This window comes from Manacus vitellinus, unplaced genomic scaffold, assembly GCF_001715985.3.
Source record: "Manacus vitellinus isolate BGI_N305 unplaced genomic scaffold, ASM171598v3 scaffold_4_pilon, whole genome shotgun sequence".
NCBI lineage: Eukaryota > Metazoa > Chordata > Aves > Passeriformes > Pipridae > Manacus > Manacus vitellinus.
In genome coordinates, this window is record NW_021940604.1 from 32,483,423 (window position 1) to 32,503,229 (window position 19,807).

The 19,807-nt window shown below is 41.9% G+C and overlaps 1 protein-coding gene across 1 annotated transcript; it reads right to left on the reverse strand.

The window, feature by feature from the left end:
• Positions 1-840: 840 nt before the first annotated feature.
• On the reverse strand, positions 841-19,561 carry HTR1E (5-hydroxytryptamine receptor 1E). The gene is made up of 2 exons (XM_018077828.2): positions 18,704-19,561; positions 841-3,238 (listed from the first exon to the last, which is right to left on the reverse strand). Exon 2 carries the CDS (start codon positions 3,074-3,076, stop codon positions 1,982-1,984), a length of 1,095 nt encoding a protein of 364 aa, XP_017933317.1. The 5' UTR covers positions 3,077-3,238; positions 18,704-19,561; the 3' UTR covers positions 841-1,981.
• Positions 19,562-19,807: the final 246 nt, after the last annotated feature.

The window sequence follows — 19,807 nt, forward strand, 5'->3', positions numbered from 1 at the left end:
GGAAGACATCAAAAGAAATGAAGATGATGCAGCACCTGTATTTTACAACTTTTGTACATATTGCTGAAGCACTTCTACCTACCTAGGACAGCTGCTGTGGAGGTCATGTTCACCATTTCTGGCCCTTCAGCCATACTTACCACTTTAAATGAGCATCAGTCTTGGCAGCAGAGTTAAATGAGCCCTTACTTTTCCACAAGAAACATGACTGCACACCACATAGCAGCAGCAGTGCCAAGCTGTGGGGTTGGTGCCACTTGGAGGTTTGTTTTTAGTAGGGGGGTTGGACTAGCTGGCTTCCAGAGATCTCTTCCAACTTAAATTCTGTGTGCCCTTAGGAGCAGCAGTCAGAGCTGGCAGCTTATCTCATTTTGTTGATTTTCCACTCTGAAACACCTTTCACCAGCATTGCCACTCCCACCTCTTCCTTTATTCTGTCAAAGACCCTTGTGCAGCCCCCACAGCTGAACCTTAGCCCCAGTGACAGCCCAAGGAAGCTGGCTGGGGTATAGCTTCTGTCTCATCTTAGCTGAGTGCCTTGGGGTGGCTCAGACTGTCTGCTGGGGCAGTCTTGCATATTTACTCTTCCCTTTCTGATCATTATTGCAGCTAGGCACCCTTTTAGAAGAGCAGGAAATGACTCAAGAGACACCAAAACCTACTCTCTTCTAGCCACAACTGCTCGTATGTCCTGTCTTCCCTGTCATATTCACCTTGTTTCAGGAAATTATGCCCAATCCTTTTCTTTGATAATCATTTCCATTGAGCTTGCTGAAAGAAAAAATAAAATTATTCTACAGCACTTCTTAACAATACTACATTTTATTTTAATTCCCAGCTACTTTTTTTTCCTTAACAGTATAGGTACTCTGGGGAGCTGCTTTGGAAGCTTTATAGATAGGCAGGATAAGAACACACTTCCCCAGTTTCAATCAACAGTTTCCACCTCCAACAAGCTGCAAAAAGGAAAAACCATACGGGATCTCTGTGCTTCCTCACTAAAAAACATTTTCAGTGACTGAGATTAATTTTTCCCTCTTTTTAGGTATTAATGTTAGCTAGAAAAGATTTCCAGTTGTTTAAGTCAGTGGGGTAAGATCAATCAATACATGGGGTTGTTCACTACAGGGCCCAGGTGAAGTGTGGCACAAGTGAATAATATCATTCCAGAACCGGCCAAAATACAAGGCCTGAAGAAATAAGGTTAGTGGTATTAAACGTGTGACCAGTCAGATGTGCAATTAGTTTCACAAGTGTGACACTTGCTAGCTGCATCCTCTCAATTCCCAAACAAACTGCAGAGGTGTCTGCCCAACTCTTTACAGATAAATCTGGAATATTATATGAAGACAGTCACCTAAATAATTGCTTTGGAATAAAAAATGAGATTAATTTTCAGACGCAACGAACTGAACTTTGCTTTCTGTTTTGGGAGTGTATTCCTGAAGAAAGGAATAGTTTATTCTGCTACAGCCCTAAGTGGAAATGGTGGTAATTTTCCTTCTAAGTGGCTGTTACAGAATGCCATTTAAAGTAAAGATTTGTTGTTTAGCTGTCATGATCATGAAGAGTTTATTAATTTTTGAATATGTATTTATGGGGTACAGTTTATACAGTGCATGACAATTCAGATGTTTGATTCTTAAATGGAAAAAGTATAAAAGTGAATATCGTTGTTTGCTTCTTGAATCATTGATTACAAAAATGTCTTAAACATCAGTATCTAATAGTAATAATATCTCTTTTGTTGTTTCATTTCTAAAAAATCTTTTCCTTTGTAGAATAAATTTATTTCAAACCCTTTACCATGAATAACACCAGAGATTAAAAAAACAGCATAATGAATTACAGGCTGACAATAAGTCAAGCAAATAGGCAAACACAAAAATCCCTTTTATCAAGGGAAATGGTGACAAAGTCAAATTATTTTGCTCAATTTTAAGGCTAGGAGTCATGTCAGCATCATCAACTCCCAGTATTTTTATGTATGCTCCCGACACCTGATAAGCTTTCTAAAGGCCAGCTTGAAATCCTCGTTGAAGCTCGTGTACAGCAAAGGGTTGATGAGGGAGTTGACATATCCAAGCCAGGTCAAGAAGTCCGCTACTTCTGGAGAGACAGTGCAAATGTGGAGGCCCACAAGCAGCTCCTTGATGAAAAAGGGCAACCAGGACAAAATGAAAGCACCTAAAATCAGCCCCAAAATGCGAGCAGCCTTTCGTTCCCGCGTCGTGGAGATCTGCTGCCGGTCGCCAGCCAGGTCCAAGTCATTCTCGAAAGGTGGGATCCTCACGGATGCGTTGATTTTATCGAACTCCGTGGTCGGGTCAGACGTGGAAAAGTCCGAGACGCAGAATGTCTGTGTGAGCTTGCAGCTGGCAAAAGAGTTTTGGCTGTCTGTGCTCCTGTTGCTGAGGTGGCGGCTTGAACCCCGCTTTTGGTAAAGGCTCTTTGCAGCGTGGTAAATTCTGTAGTACAGGATCAGGATCAAAGTCAAGGGTATGTAAAATGCCCCAAATGTGGAATAAATAGTGTAGATTACATGATCGTGCTGAATGCGACACTCGCTGGGAATATTGATGCTGTGGTGATTTCTCCAAAACAAAGGGGGCATTGATATGAAAATGGAGATAGCCCACACGGTGACTATCATCAGCCCAGCCCTCTTTGCCGTTCTTTTCCTGGCGTATTCGATAGCGTCTGTGATTGCCCAGTACCTGTCCAATGCAATGACACACAGATGAAGGATTGAACATGTGCAACAGGTCATGTCGACGCTAAGCCAGATCTCACAGATGAAGTATCCCAAAGTCCATTTATCTATCATTATGTAAGTGATGCTCAAGGGCATGACGAGAACAGCAACAAGGAGATCTGTCACAGCTAGTGAACATATGAGATAATTTGCCGGCTGGTGGAGCTTCTTGGTTGTGGAGATTGCTGCAATTACAGCAGAATTCAGCAGCATAGTCAAGGTTGTGATTGTGGCCAAGGTCAGGGTAACAAGCATCTTTTCAGTTACTGTTTTTGGCTTTGCAGCCCCACTGGCTTCAGTGGTGCAATTTGTGAAATTCATTTTCTCCTCCAGGATGCAAGAAGGTGCTGCTTCAGGTAATGAAGGGTTGCAGGTTCAGAAGTCATCCATTTAGAGAGATGTTCCAGGTGCAATTTTTTTTTATAATCCCATATTCAACAAAGCAGCAAAAAGCTTCCAGGTTTCCTCCTATTCATTGTTTTCCTAGAAGATAAAATCACATCTATTAGTCAATCGAGGATAATCCCACCTTTTGGTACAGAGTTCTACATTTCTAACATTACTATCTCAAATAAAATGTTAGTGTGGTTTTTCTTCTTCTCTTTTCACTTGCCTTTTCTCCCCCCTTTTCTCTGCATTCATGGTTCTCTTTTTTCCTTCTCCAAAGGGCACTTCGGGCCAGATTTCCTGATGATATGAAATGGTTATTCCTTCTTTGGTTTTGGAGATTTTACTTAAAGTGGGAGGTCCCTTCTCATCAACATGTCTGTAATCTTTGTGAATTACTGATACCAGGAGCTAGTCTTTTTCCTGCTCGTTAAAATACATTCCAGTAGATGAAGAGCTGAGGAAATTTGCCTTTTCATTTCAACTGCTGTATGAGAGTCATCAATTACTTCTATGTATCACCTTTGAAAACGAGCAGCAGAGGCATGCCGGCATTTCACAGTTTTCCATTCTGCTTTTTCATATCCATGTCTGTATTAATATATTTGAAACTGTGCTTAAAAATTTCTCAGGTTACCTTTATCATGCAGGTTTCAAACAATGTTTAAAACTTTATGGAGAATGCTTAGTTTTACACATCACATCAGTGTTGCTAGGAGCTTATATAGTTTTGTCTAATTATTCCTGACATTCCACATAGCTCACTGTGAGCATCTTTAAAGAAGACAGACAAAAAGATTTTGCCATTGCTTTGAGATTTCTATCTAATTGTGCTCCCTGTCAAGGAGCCCAGTGTGATGCAAGGTATGAATAGTAATTAAAAAAAACCCCAACGTTTAATGCTGTTTCAGGAGTTCAGACGTCTTTTCCATACATCCCAAATGCTGATTGAAGCCATTTAGCAGTCCATGAGATGCAACTTGGGATATGCTCTGGGGCTTTGCTTACTCATTTGTAATTTACCTTGCAGAAAGGATGTAGGAAACTGAAAGTCTGAATCTTTTCCCATGAAAATAAACAGAAAGATTCCTTCCCCTGAGATGCCTTAAGGTCCTTTTAGTTTTTTGGTATTTCTAATTTTTATAAGTCTTATAAGTAGTTATACAGGAGAAGTAGATTTTAGAAACAGCAGCATGTACTCCTTTACCCTTTCCCTTACCCTTAGCATAGCAATTACACAGATTCTTAACCCTATTACCCCATTCCATGCTCCCCTTATCAAATATCCCCTGAATTCCATTAGAAATGTTTAGTTTCTTGTCAAGGTAGGCCTATTCTGTTTAGAGAACACTTGTACTCTGGCCTAAACTGCAAGATACAGCCAAGAACTTGGTGAATGTGTGCCCTTTGTGCTCCGAGGAAGACTAGGGGGACAAAGTAGGTGGTCCCAAAAAGACCCCAGCCTCAATTCCCCAGGTGTGGACTGGGGGTGGACCAGGGCAAAAGCCAGAGGGTGGGAAAACCTCAGATTGGACAAACAGAGTTACAAATTGTAAGCACCTGAGGCAGAGGCCATGTGCACGTCTTGTAACCCCATGCCTTGGAGGCACGAATTAAATCCTTTTCTTATCTCACCTCTAATTAAATTGCTTTGGAGTTTCATCACCTGGCTTCTTTTATCAGAGAGTAAGGAGGCTTCTACACTGGTTGTACAGGCTCCCTCAACAGGCAGGGGAATAAGATAGCAGCTGCCAGAAATACACTCGTCCCCTCTCAAGACAAGTCTTTAGGGTAGATGTTATGAATCATGTCCTGGAAATGCTGATTGTCTCTATTTTGACTACAAGTGGCTCCTCCACAGTTGCATTTAGAATACATGCCAGATTTTTAGATGGCTAAATTTGAAAGGTAAAACCCATTCTCACTGACACCAGTGGGACTTGGATTAGGCTCTGAGAGAGAGTTTGAACGTGGAAGCTAATAAGGAATTAAGAAATTGAATGAGAAATTATGAATTTAAAGCTAGTCAACTGCTTAGCTCTGTGTACATATGTTCTTATTCAGAAGTTGGAGTGCCATCTTCAGAATAAGCTGAATGAGGAACAATCAAAAATAGAAACTTTAGAAAAAACTGCTATTTGTGGATAGGCTCTAGGAAAGCTGATTTGTATTTTTATAGACTCTGGATTAGCAAAATGTGAGTTTTAAATTCTGCCCAAGGAACAGCAGAACCACCTTCCCCTAAGGCAGAATCCACTCTTAAGAAACTGCTTTAAACTGCTTTAAAATATGAATAGCCTCGGAGAAAATATCAAGCCTGCTTATTAAAAAATGACTGGAGAAGTCAGACGGAAATCCACCCATCAGTCTTCAGGACTGGAAATGGCAATTTGACTGTTTAGGCCTAAAGTCAAAACTTCAGCTCAAACATTTTCATAAATTGTTCATGGGAGTCTTCTCTGTCAAGCCAGATCCTGATTTGTTTAGTTTGCACCCTTACTATGTCTGATGTTTTGACCAGAGGATAAGGGTTTTCTCTACCTCCCTGAACTCCTGGAGAACAGACTAGAAACAGTTGTAATTAATAAACTTTCCTCAGCATTATCACTTAACGAGTGTAACCCATCCACAAGCACACTGGTCCAAAGACACCTGAAGACACCATGGGATTCTCATGTCTTCCACAACCACTTACTGAGCCAGTCCACCCACAGGAGAGCTCGTGATGCTTCTTGATGTAAGCAGCATTTCTTTTTCCTGTCCTTCACTTCTCTAGGGGCTCTGAAGTTTCATGGTCCTGGCACATCTCCCCATGCTGTGTGTTCCCCACCATTTTCTCTGCTGAGCACTGTCTATATGCATCTTTAATCCAGTAGGAGCTGAATTGCTGTGGTTCTTCCCCAGGGTAGCCTTTCCCACTGATGCATCCCAAGGGAAATCCTTTCTAAGCTCTACCTGTTCTCTGTACCACAAGGATACTCCAAAAAATAAATTCTTTCTTTCCTTAATTAACCTGTCTTTAAACAAACTTAATCAGACCAAGCACCAGGTTTCTTTTAGGACAAAGGATACTGCTGATGAAATGGGGGAGTTTGGTTGTTTAAATCTGCACACTGCTCAGTGGGGCCAGCATTTTTTTCCTTGGAAAATCACTGCAATAATTGAAGACAGGGAAAAATATAAACAAAACATCACCCTTGCAGAACACCAGTCTACAGGTACCTCAGATCATGCAAGGCCATCGGTTTATGGTCAAAACCCATCACTGGGGAATTAATTCAGTTTTAATTCTCAAGCTCCTTATAGGAAATGAGCCCTTAGCAATTCAAACAACATAAATACTACATACAAGAATGGTATTAAGCCAATATTAAGAAAGTATATTTAAATGCTGAAAAGTCATTTCAGTTTTTAAGGGATGAAGGTTTCTTCTACAGCTTAAGTATGTGCCTCTTGTCATCCCTTACCCACTTCATGAGGATACACACTGGCATTATAACTAGTCAGTTATAATTAGTTGACTGTAGGCTTTGTGGCTCCTTTCACCTGCTCTTCCACGCTGGCTGCTCCTCTTTCCGGGCCATCCTTATTTCTATATGATCTGATTCCAGCTCCTGCCTTACAGAATGCACAGGGTCCCATAGCCCCGGCTGTTCGCCTCCCAGCTCACCTCCTGTGCTGGAGCAGCCTCAAGATCCCTTGACCTGCTGCTGCCAACTCACCCACTACTTCTAGGGGCTCGGCCAGGGCTCGTGTCGAGTCTCCCACAGTGCCCGTGTCCCAGCCTTTCCCTCATTGTCCTTGCTTGTCCAACTGTTCTCTCTCTACCTTTGAGTCAGATGGTGCCTATGTGGAGTATTTTGGCCCAGAAAAGAGATGGGGTTTTAAAATGGGAAGCGATTTACCAGGAGATGTCAACGACTGACCTTGCTTATTAATACAGGGCAGGATTGAAATGCTACTTATCATTAATCTTTAAAAATGCAGGTGTGTTTGTGGTCATACCACATGTGTTAATAAGGAGAATCTTACTATCCCTAGTCAAGAATAGCTGGTTTCCAGCATTTCTATCACTTGTGTACAATTGCTATATATAGTATTGCTATCACTATAGTAATTGATTGTGGTTTTCTAAATGACATCTTGGAAGGGACATTAACAACAGTTATTTAAAGTACTCTTGTGAAAAGCACTGCCATGTTTATGTTTTGCAGCTGTATTCCTTTAGGCTGTCAGTCATTTCCTACAGAGAGGATTTTACACACACAGATTAATTTCCTGCATTTGGTGAGAGAAACTCATCTGGGTTACTCCAAACGGGAATCAATCAATCAGGTTTCATATTAGATGATCATTGTTAATGGCGTTGAGTGCTGTCTAGGAGGAAAAAAGGGGAAAGAGGTTGATTAATTGTCCCTTAAAAGCAACTGGACAATTTTAAGCTGCGAGATGGCAATGTCCATGTCTGCTCCTGCCAAAAAATATCTCCCACTTTTCCACAGAGGACCATGGTGTAGCAGCATAATCTGAATTTCTGCTGGACACACTGACTCCCACTCCTCGGCTACTGAACTTTTCACCATTTCATAAGACATGGAATAACATCACTTGCAGAGAACAAGTGGAACTGGCACTGCACATGTACGTGCAGCACAGGTTAGTTCCTTTACATCCATGATTCTACATTTTCTCCAAACAATTATGCCACTATACAACTGCTACATCTTTGTCCCCTTGACAGCAATAAACCAATCTGACTTAGTTGAAGTCTGAATTGGTCTGAGAGCTTTACAATTTCAATATTTCCACGATTGTAGCTGCGAAGGACAAGAATCCGTGGCATGATTTGTGAGGCAGTTTATGGAAAATATAACTTAGCACATTTATGATAATGCTAATATTTCAAACTGTGGAAAGACGCTAAACTTCCAATGCTCTTCCTTATTATCTCAAAGAGGTTGTCTCTTCCAAGTTCATATACAAAGCCTGAAATTCAGGCCTTCACATCAAATTTATTTTGCAAGATCTTGCAATTTTCTAGATCATCCTGCTTTTGTGAAGTCAACAAATCTTCTTGGACTTCATGGTTTCTTGGTAGTCAAATGATAGAGCTGAGTTTAACTGAAGATTATAAGTTTCCAAATACTTTGTACTGTGCTGCTGCAGAGGTCATGTTATGGCACTAGTCTTAGGTGGCTACAATTTATGTAGGAATGGCTGGGGTTTGCAGGTGGTTGAGATGGAGTTATATGGGAAGTGGTCGAAATTCACAGAAAAGTAGAGGGGAGCACTGGGAACATTTTGGGAGCACAGCCTTGCCAGACCCACAGCACCTTAGCTGCTGCAACAATAATTGTATATAAAACTTGTGGGAGTAAGTTAAGCCAGCAGCACGTGCATTCAGTTAATTAGAATCAAAAGGGAGTGTTTTGGCCTTGGAGCTGAGAAGGAGTGTGTGAATCAAAACACTGAGTTTGCAAAAAGTCCTGGGAATTCTAGTTAACTGAATGACAACACCAGGTGCTGTTTAGCAAAGAACCCTAATAAAGGGGAAACTCAGAGAGAGCTCTGTGGAGAATTCTGAATCATGGTGTGTGCAGCCTCAATTCTTCATCATCTGTAAAGCTGAGCTTGCTTACATTAACTGTGTCATAAATTCCAGATTTACGACAACCAGGACTGATAGGGAGAAGGTAATTTGGTCAGGGTTGTCTATCTGGGAGGAGGCTGAGATGGAGAAAGGGAGGGTCAAGGCTGGTGAAAAGAAGGATGAAAAGTGGAAGAAGGGTAACAAGTCAAAAAGGGAGTAAGTGTTGCTCACCCACAGCCAAAATTAGGGCAATAACTCAATCTGTTGTCCAGACAGACACATAAGTCAAACTCGAGATCATGGTTGGGTGGGACAGGGGCTTTTCCCCATGCTGGCTGGCATAGGGACCCAGGGGAGAGAAGGATGCAGCACCCTGGTGGTGTTGCTTCAATGCCTCCATCAGGCCTGATGGCTTAGGTAGCAACCCATCACCTCCTCAGGGTAATGAGGTAAGTCCATGTCCTCTTGCCTGTGCAAGAGCAAAACTAAGTGCTCCTGCAGGCCAGCTGTGTGTGTGTGTGGGTGCAGTAACCCTCACGGCTCTGCTTATTTTCCATTGAAAACTAAATACTGTCTATGGGGTTGCTAAAATGACAAGCCGTGAAGCGGTGCTTAGGCACTGTAATTTCTGCCCCTGGATCTGATCTTCTATTGCTCTCCATCTCTTTTGCTGAAAAGCCCAGGACAAATGCCAGAGTGACCATGATATTTTAACTCTCTCAACATCATAAGGTGGATCTCTCCTTGCTTGTCAGGGAGGCTTAATCTTCTTTCCCGGTGGACACTGCCAGCCCAGAGGATTCCCTTCCCAATTTAGAAGTCTGAGAGAAAATTGGTGGGAAAGGGGAGGTGCTGCCTCCCAAAAACCCTGGTGCAATCTGATCTGAGTCAATGAAAGACCACAAGCTGGCAGTTTTGCAAAGAGTATTTTTGAAAGAAATCCATCCAGGACGGAGGTAAGCTTTTCTGGTGCATATCTTGGCACATGCAAATGAGAAACAATAATTAGTGATGATCTTCAAACCATGTTCCCTCCCACAAGCAGTGGCATAATTATCATTCACAGATGATTACTCATTTTTATCTACTTCAATATAAAAATTAGTAAATCTTAGGCAGTGAAAGCTCCTAAGATGCTGCTGAGTTGCAATCTGATACAAACTAGGACTCAATGCAGATTTAGTCCTGTTTTAAGTCAGCCATAAATAAAATTCACTGTGGTGGTAAAATATACAGATTTCTCACAAAAAACCTACAGTAGCTGCATACTCTAACTGTAATAATTTGTAATATATAATACTCTAAGTTTATAATAATTTGCTTTAAAGAGACAATCAAATGAAAAAATAAACTCATAAAAATAAAACTCATTATCACTTCTCATAACACTTCAGACCCTTAGCACTGTACATTTAAAAAGTCTGTTTTGTTTTATACTACACAAAATACCCATGTGAAGTTCAGCTCATTCCTTGCAGTTCACTTCACTTTACCCTTTTCATGCTCTACTTTAAATCCTGAGATGTTTAACCTATGGACACCAGAAGCTGTATTTTACCACACCATGGAGCCAAGAGACATGGGGAGCTGGATCTTGCTGGATATTTTGGGGTAGAATTTGTAGTACAACCCTACACTGTCAAAACATGTAAGTGCTGCCTTTCCCACCAAGTTGTTGCAAGAAGACCTTCTTCCTGTGCCTCTTCTTTCTACAGAGGTGCTTTATGGAGATAGAAGCCTTCTTTCACTATAGATCTGTGCCTGACAGTGCAGAAAAGAAAAAGATGTTTTGATTTGTCTCTATTTGTTTTGCAGACTGCATTTGTATAAGTGCTGAAATGAGCTGGCTTGGGTACCAGACACATTATTTTACATTAGCATGGAGTGCTGAATGGGTTAATTCACCCAGCCAAGAAATGGTAGATTCTCAACCCTGGAGTTCCCAGTCACTGCAGCTACATGAGTGACCTGAGTTAACCTGATTAAAGTCAGCTGAAGTGCTCTCCCCTGATACCTGCATGACATCTATGCTAACAGAGGCAGCAAGCTTGTCTGATTGCCCCACAGCAGTATGTAGCTGCTCCAGAGCTGTGCTTATCAGCAGACCTTGTCTTAGTGCAGTGGTGCTCTTGAGCCCTGGATTTCCTAATTTATAGACAGTCAGACCCGGGAGACATGTAACCTACACACTTAACCTCTCATCTTGAAAGAAAAATACAGTCTGCAAGTGTTACTGACCCTTGCAACCTTCATGCTTAACTGTCACTCTCACATAGAGACATTATTGTCTGATTAATTTTTTTTTTTTTTTTAGAAAACCTGTGGCTAAGACTGTCTTCCTTGAACTTCATATTTCTAAATGTTTTTCACTACTAAAGAAGACCTTTTCTTTGTGTTTTTGGTTCTATCTGTCTTTGTACAAGCATCTTTACAAGATGCCGGGTTACCAATATTCCTTCTCCTCTGTTTTTATCTAAATTGTTAAAGCTTTTAATTTTTTTAACCTATATTGTTTTATAAAATTGACTATGGCAGTGATCCCTGCTATGAATGTTTTCCATAACAGAACCATAAAAATTTCAAAGACCTGGTGACAGACTCAAATCTCTTGCTATGGAACATGTGATTATCCCAAGGGAAGACATTTGCCCTGGGTTTTGTGCTGCTGCAATACCCACTGCTGCTTTTGGCTTGGCTGTTTTGATCTGCACTTCCCTTTTGTCTTACTGAATGGTTCAGCAAGGCACGAACAAAGGTACAAAACAAAAGAGAGCTGATGCTGAGTATTGGTGGGTCCTGGGGCCCTTCATAATCCTTCCTCCTACAGCTCAACCTTCATTCAGACTATTTATTCATTGACTGTATGACTAAGACCTGCAATCAGGCAAAATACAGGTGGGAGGACAGCTTGGATAATGAGATACCCTATCAGACATCGGCAGCTAAGCTGCAAGATCGCTCCCTATAATTTGTAAGAGGGAAGGGCAGAGAAGTGTGCCATTTTCAGCACTTACAGCCCTCCTTAAAAGAGCAACACCTGGGACGATGCTTCACTGATGGGTGGTCCAGGGACAGCTGTTCATGAAGCCGGTCAGTAAGGTTTAACCGTAAAATGAACTCACACAACACATGAATGAGCAGGAGAGTCCATCCCCAAAACCTAGTTCTTCCAGCAACCACATCACTCAAGTCTGCCAGGCAGCAGCCAAGACGCAGATCCGTCCATAACAAGTCCAAGAAATATTTTCCCAAAGCAAAATAAACTAGAGTCACATTTGCCTTAAAGCTAAAACAAAATGACAGTAAATGACTCTAGAGGCCATGCTGTCACAACAATGGAAGGTTGGTGCTGAAGAGATCCCTTGTTTCTTAGCTGGGAATAGCATATACACAATCTTAGTGTTTGAAGGAAATAGAGAAGCACACAACAAAGTGCTGGAGGACTTGGAAAGAGAGGAGTTCACTCTGTTATCTTCTGAAAAAAAATAAAACCTCGTACTTTAAAAACTAGATCCAGCAACAAAATGTTTCAGTGTCCCCTTGGTCACTAAAAGTTTAATTTCTGAAGTAAGAAATCTACGTTTCCCCTTTTGAATGGACTTACAAAAAGAAAATCCATTATTCAAACTCATTTTGACTAATGTTTACTCTTTTTAAAAAAAATTCTAGACTTCCTTAGGATGCAGTTACACGGAGAATGGAAGAACTATCCATAGAGTTTCAGAAATGGTAATTTTTTAAATAACATGAGCGATTTTGAAGATTAGTATCCTTTGAAATAATAATGTTTTGTTTGTTTTGTAACTAGAAACAAAACTGCCTTGTGATTCTCCTCCCATGGTCTTTTAGAACAGAAATCATGCAGGACCTGTAAAATTGTTTCAAACAAAGAACTGTTCATTAGAAAGAAATCTGTTTCATTTTCTAACTCTTAAAGCACCTACTTCACTGGAAGATCTTAAATTCCTCTGAAGAGGACTACATCTAATATAACTAGACAAAGTTGTTGTGGGAAGAGTTGGGTTTTCTCCTCAGCTGGCAATCCTTATTTTTACTGTCTTTGAGCTGAAGATCCCAACACAGTTTGCAAGCCTAACATTCCACATACTGCACGCAGGCCCTGCGGGAGGCACAGTCCATTTCCTCACTTATTAACACCTCAGAGGAGAAAAATTCAGTTTGTGGGCGGGAGACCGTGTAAAGTCAATGGGATTGACTTGTCCTGCAGCTCCTGATGCCCAAATGCAGAGTTGGCTCTAGAAATTCAACAGTACTGTAACCTGCAGAAGAACTGGGCTTATTATCTCTAAGCACATGCCTGAAATCCTACCTAATCTTCACTGTTTTATGGCTTAAAGGAAATCTAAATGTTTCTAAAAGTGTGCCTTGTAGGGAAGACTGGTTCCCTGTGTTGAACAGTTATTACCTACCCACCTTTCCTGTCACCTGTGGTTTTAAAGGCCTCTGTTTTCATCAGTTTGACCCTCAATCTTCTCTTTCCTAATTGAAGAGCCTAAGCACTCATTCCTCATATTGATCAACTGTGCTGTTGTTCCTCATGCAGAGGAAAAAGGCTCTGTATGTACAGGTGCTGCATTATTAAAGATGCTTCGGTCACTTAAGTCCCTGAAACTCTGGCCTATAAAATCGCTACTCTTGTATAAAGATGGTGAAACATTAGCTCCTGGGTGCATAAATCCTTTCTGAATATAGGTATGAGACTTCTAAACTAACTAGCTGCTTTAGTTTTTCTTTCTGAGGAGTTTCTCAGGCTTGGAGCCCAGTCACATAGCACAGCATGAGTGACAGGGTCAGGAAACTACTGGCAGAAATCTAATACATCATAGTCTGTTATAGTTCTGTTGCTTTGCATTTAAACCACTAACTAGAAAAGGAAGCATCTGCCTTTCAAGGTCTCCCAAATGCATTGAGAGAAAAACTGCAAAAAAAATTCTGTGCTGAATTCTCACCTGTGACTGCATTTTCCATCTCAATTTCTCATCTTGCTGCTTAGAGACATGTCAAAGACACACAAATATTTACCGATGAATATCATACATTCAGCTCTGGGGAAATGGTGCTATTTGCATTTATATGGAGATTATCACTTTATACAAACTAAATGTCACTGTACATGCATTCTTTTTCCAGTCGGTATTTGTTTCTTGCTGCTATTACGTATCAGGAGACTGGTGTCAATGGGGTTTATTTAATCTCCACATGACTTGGTTCTGTACACAACTGCTCTGCAATTCATAAAGGCCTCAAATGAGCAAATCTGACAGGCTAAAACTTAGTAGGCCTTGAAGCTTGATCTGAGATCCTTTGAAATCAATGGAAATACTTCTACTGTGAGCAAAAAGGTTTCAGATAAAGCCTTAGTGAATATACACCCGACTTCTCGCTGGTAAAATACAGCAGATGACTCACAACGGCTCTAGACTTGGTTTGAAAGGAAAATTTTTTGTGACTGAACAAATAGTTTTACTGTAGCAGAAGGTGCTGTGGGTCCTTAATAATGTAAAAAAATGTCTCATATTGGTGAGAAGCACTGGGCTGGTGGCATGAGCCTGCTGCCTGGGACTGCGAGCGTGGGATTTCCATCTGGCCAGTGTGCTTGTTGCAAATGCAGGAGAAATGAAGTACTGGCAGCCCACGTGGTGTACAACAGCCTAAAGGTCAAGGACAGATTCCTGCTTAGTGAGAGAAAACACTTCTTGCACAAGTTCTGAGTGCAAATCCTGCTGATGAAGAGGCATTCAGATATTAGACTGGCTGAGCTCTGACCTTCACGGTGGCCTGATTCACCTTCAGTTTGCCATGTGGAAAGACAGTCCAAAGTTGCTGCAGTACATTTATGGTAATGTGAGTTTGTATTTGAATTGAACTCATGCTACCATCTCAGTCTTAAGGCAAGTTCTAGCTAAACTTGGGCCCTAGGCCACAGTTTGAACAAAATTCTCAAGCTAATCCTGGTCAATAGCTCTTGAAAAATCACATGAAAAAGAGACTTACTGCTTTTATTTCCAGAACTTTGCTGTTGGTAGTGGAAGCCATGGGAACCATTAGATCAGTGCCAGACACTCACTGAGTTGACAGCACATACAAATGACTTTTTGGTTACCCATATAAATACAGCCACTGTTGTGATACCTCAGTTACATTATTCGGGGTCTTAGTGATAACTACTTCTAGCTGTAGCTTCCATATGAAAACATACTTTCCCCCTGAAATCATTACTGTACACACAACCAAGCTAAAATGTTTAATTTTGTCCACTGCCTGGAACAACTAAACCATAGCTCTGCTTTTGGAGACTTTTAGTTGCAACTAAGATCACACAACTGGCACTGTAACTACTTGTCTGGAACGCCATGTAAATACAGAATAAGCAAAAACTCATTATGGAAATAATTGAATATCAACCATTTAAGGCATGTCGTTATATGAATTAGTGATAACTACCTGTCAAAACCCAAAAGCATAATATAATTAACCCACAAATACAACATAAATATGGAGTAATTACAAAATTTCACCCACTATAATGATTGAGCTGTCCTTTAGCAGGTGTAATAAAACATGATGAATCAAACTGCATTGGAAGAAGAGTACAGGAGTTGATGTGTATGATGCAGAAAGAAAAAGGACAGTATTTGGCTCTAATTCTCAGTAGAATGCCACTGGAAGTCATATGTTTTTCAGCTATAAACTACATATACTAAATTTCTATTTTCTCTTTGTAGTAAATTGGTTATACTAAATACAGAAGACTGTGGTTCATGCTAATAACATCCTATTCACATAGCCTTTTATTAATGAGAAAAATGCTTATGTGAACATGTCTTGCCCTGGATTGCATTTTGCTGCAGCAGCTAATACTCAAAACAGTTAAGAGATATTAATATCATGCTAACAGGGAAAGGGTCGTGGAAAAAAAAAAATTAACCAGAATCCCCCTGCGATGCTCCCCCCAGGTGCCTGTCTCAGTGGTAGAAAACTGATTTTAAGGGTATAATACATTAGACACCTACCATGTGCATTTCAAGTGTACTTTTCTCACTAAGAACAATATTAATTTCTGGATTAAACCAGAGTACTTTAATCAGCAAATCAGCAAAGCCTTGATTTACTCTGACACACAAATGAAGGGGAATATGAAAGGGTAGAAGACGGAGAGTGTCTGTCTCTTTTGCTTTATCAGACATCTGCTTCAGGAAGCTCATGTAGATACAGGCTTGGGTAGAACTTACTGTGGGATCAAGGGTGAATATAGCAAAGCAAAATGCTTTAAAATTTATCAGTTCTATAAAATTAAAAGAGCATACAGGGACTAAAAATGTGTGTATTGTGTATGTTTTGTACATACAAAACCAGTATGTAATTGTACAACCAGCATGTTATTCCCTAAATATTTACTGAAAGTCCAAGGACCTGAAGACTCTCATTAGTTTGAGATTTTGAATTCTAACCATGAACATCACGACCATGCTGACTCACCTGCCCCTGAGGTGACAAAAGGAAAGGAGCTGACATTGCATGACCCCTGTTCACTCCGGCAAGGGCTGGAACAACACTTATATGGCATTTAAGGCTTCCTCATCCCACATGGGAAGACTTGCTGTCTCACTTTCTAGATGCTGTCAGCTTTACAGCTGATACCCAGTCCAGTATTGCTTGCAGTGAGAGATGATGGACAGCAACAGACAATAATACTAATCCTTTTTGGACAAGCTGCCAGGCTTGACACCCGTCCTGCTTCATTAAATGTGAACATTGCTCACCAGGCAACACTTCTTCTCTGTCTCCAAAGCAAACATATACCAACCTGTGTGAGACATTAATTGGATGGAGAGTTAATTTCTGAACAGGATGGTCCAGAAGACCCTACCAGACTGAGTAAATTTTCCTCAGTCAAAGCTTGTGCAAGGTAAATATTCTTCCTTCACACAGTGGAGTCTCTAGGACATTATACCAATGTAACACAGTAGAACTTAGGGTAAGAAAAGGAGCTGCTGTGATTCTGTGTCACTGCTACATGAGTTTATTTCTGGACTTACATGGCACCGCTTATGATGAGGAATTTAGAGTTCAGAAATCACCAAAACAAAATAGATCTGATGGAATGTGAAATCCTGACTGGCCTTCACAGGAGAGCTCTCTCCCTGCTGAAACATCCTATCAGCACACCTGCCCCAGAGTTCGGGGCATCGAGTTTGTCCTGTCCTGCTGAGGACTTCCCCAGTGGGTCCAAGGCACAGCCACTTTCTGCTAGGAGCTTGTTCCGGCACCTGAACACACTGAGAAAGGAGATGGGAGGGTCAGAGGCAGACACTCATTGCTATGTATTGGTCATAACCCATTATCCTTTGTCTCCAGCTGCAGCATCCTTGGTGGCAGTGAACCACAGAATCAATTAGGTTGGAAAAGACCTCTGCGATCATCAAGTCCAACTTTTGACCAGACACCATCCTGTCTACTAGACCATATCACTAAGTACTCTGTCCAGTCTTTCCTTAAACACTTGCAGAGATGATGACTCCACCACCTTCCTGGGCAGCCCATTTCAATGCTTCACAACCCCTTCTGTGAAGAAATTCCACCTAATGTCCAGCCTGAAACTCCTCTGGCACCACTTGAGGCCATTTCTTCTTGTCCTGTCACTAGTTGCCTTGGAGAAGAGGCTGATCCCCACCTCACTACAACCTCCTTTCAGGTAGTTGTAGAGAGTGATAAGGTCACCCCTGAGCCTCCTTTTCTCCAGAGTAAACAACTAAAGCTCCCTCAGCTGCTCCTTGTAGGACTTACCCTCCAGATCCTTCATCAGCATCTTTGCCCTTTTCTGGACCAGCTCGAGCACCTCCATGTCCCTCCTAAATTGAGATGTCCAGAACTGGACACAGCACTCGAGGTGTGGCCTTACTAGGGCGGAGTACAGGGGGACAATCACTGCCCTGGTCCTGCTGGCCACACTATTGCTGATCCAAACCAGGATGCCATTGGCCTTCTTGGCCACCTGGGCACACTGCTGGCTCGTGTTTAGCTGCTGTCAACCAGCACCTCCAGGTCCTTTTCCAATGGGCCAGTTTCCAAGCACTTTTGCCCCAGCCTATAATGCTGCAAGGGGTTGTTGTGGCTGAAATGCAGGACTGGGCACTTGGTCTTGTCCAACCTTGTACAACTGGCCTCGGTCCATTGATCCAACCTGTCCAGATTCTGCTGCAGAGCCTTCTGAGCCTGCAGTAGATCAACACTCCCATGCAACAGGGAGATAGGTAGTATCTCAGCTGCTTTCTTTCACAACACACCTTAAATCTCCTGAAAAATCATTTAATGTGATTCCTTATGTGGCACAATACACTTGCAGGTGACTAACCTGTATTTTTTACTTTTGGAGAGGGAGGTTAGACTAGATGACTTCTGGAGGCCAACTTACATAACTCTATGATTAAAACAATTGTCACATATATTACAAGAAAATATATGAGGGAACCATCATCCCAACCTATTCTAGTTTAAATAGAAAATCTGTGTCTGCCTAGGAAAGTTTCTTTTAGGCAAAAAAATTAAACAATGTTAAATTAATGACAGCAGCAGCAGTACCACACTTCGTCTGGGCAGCAGCTAAAGTAACCGGCTTTTCTTAGGTAAGTTTAAGGTATGTAGGTCTGTTCCCTTTAGCCCAACACCCCTGTTTTGCCACAGCCATTTGCTACCTACTGTGGCATGTGGGCCCATCTGACCAAAGGCTGGAAGACATGGACTAGACCTCTATGATGCTCCAGCCCGTGCAAGAAGCAAAGTCCCACCATCCCATGGACTGTGGGACACCAGATTGCTCTCATGCTAAGCGCTATCTCAGGGGCACAGGCAGCAGAGCAGGCTGCTGGGGTAGTAAATCTTATCCCTCATAAAACACAAAACACAACAGGAGACTAACTCCAGATAAATCCCTGGAGAGATGCACCAACCTGCTGTGCAGCCTGGGCAATCCCAAACTCCAGAAGAGATTGCAGCTACAGGTGGCCAGAGGCTGGCATTGCCCTCCTCCTTGCCCACTCTTTGTGGGATGACTGGGCCACAGGGCCCTCTGTGGCTCTCCCCACAGTGGTAGGGAAGATGCTTCACTTGGGATATGCTGGAGGATGAGAAGCAGCTGAATGCTCTGGAGGCATTGCACCGCTTGTCTATGCAGAGATGCTGGTGACACAGGGACTCCTCAGCTGGGAGAGCTTCTCTCAGGGCACCTGATGATTATAAAAGGGAAGCTGAAACAGCTCAGATGTCTGCAGGTTGTTGCAGCAAATTAAATAGGATGAAACACAGTAGCCAGTTTTATAGGATCTATTAACTGTATTAGACCTTCATATTGGAATAATTTATTGCTGGATTCTACACAGCCCAGATGAAATTCCAAACATCCTCCAAAAGGTTTTGGTTCTTTGCAAGGGCATTTGGCATGGAAGATATATCCAGTCAGATTCAGTAGGAGCTGGAAATTTACTCTGGAGGCTGTCCCAACAGTGTTAAAGGAGCAGCTGTAGCCCTTACTCCTAGTTGTCTTTTCTCATGCTGACATTGCTGGCACACTTGGTAGGAAATGCCAGTCCAAAAGAGTGTTGAGGTTTTGTGGAGACTGTCCAGCAAGTCTTATTCTTTTCAATGAGCATGTGAGAAGTACTCCATGTTTCAAATCGGTCTGATTTACTTCTCACCTAGCAATCTGCTGGAGCAGCACTGCGTGTAGAGAAGAAGACCTCCGGCATACTCATGCTGGTGGAGTCACTGCCTGCTTCATCCGGTGCTGAAGGGTGGCAAATACACCCCAGGGCTGAGTGCCTGCAGGAGGAAAATGAGGCAATTCAGAAGTTATTCGTTGGTGTCTCATTTCAGTGGTTGCAAACAAGAATGCTTGTGCTGCTCCTCATGCTACTCTGCATTGAGGAAGTGCAGGCACTCACCTTTAATGGATGATTGTTCTTGGATAAGTTTGCTAATGGCTGCAGTTATGTCACTCAGGAAAATCATCTTCACGATTTCTGAAAGACCCCATTAACACTGCATTAGAATCCTGA

Bases quoted from the DNA above. Each gene is read 5' to 3' on its own strand.
- HTR1E (XM_018077828.2), bottom strand. From the start codon at position 3,076: ATGAATTTCACAAATTGCACCACTGAAGCCAGTGGGGCTGCAAAGCCA.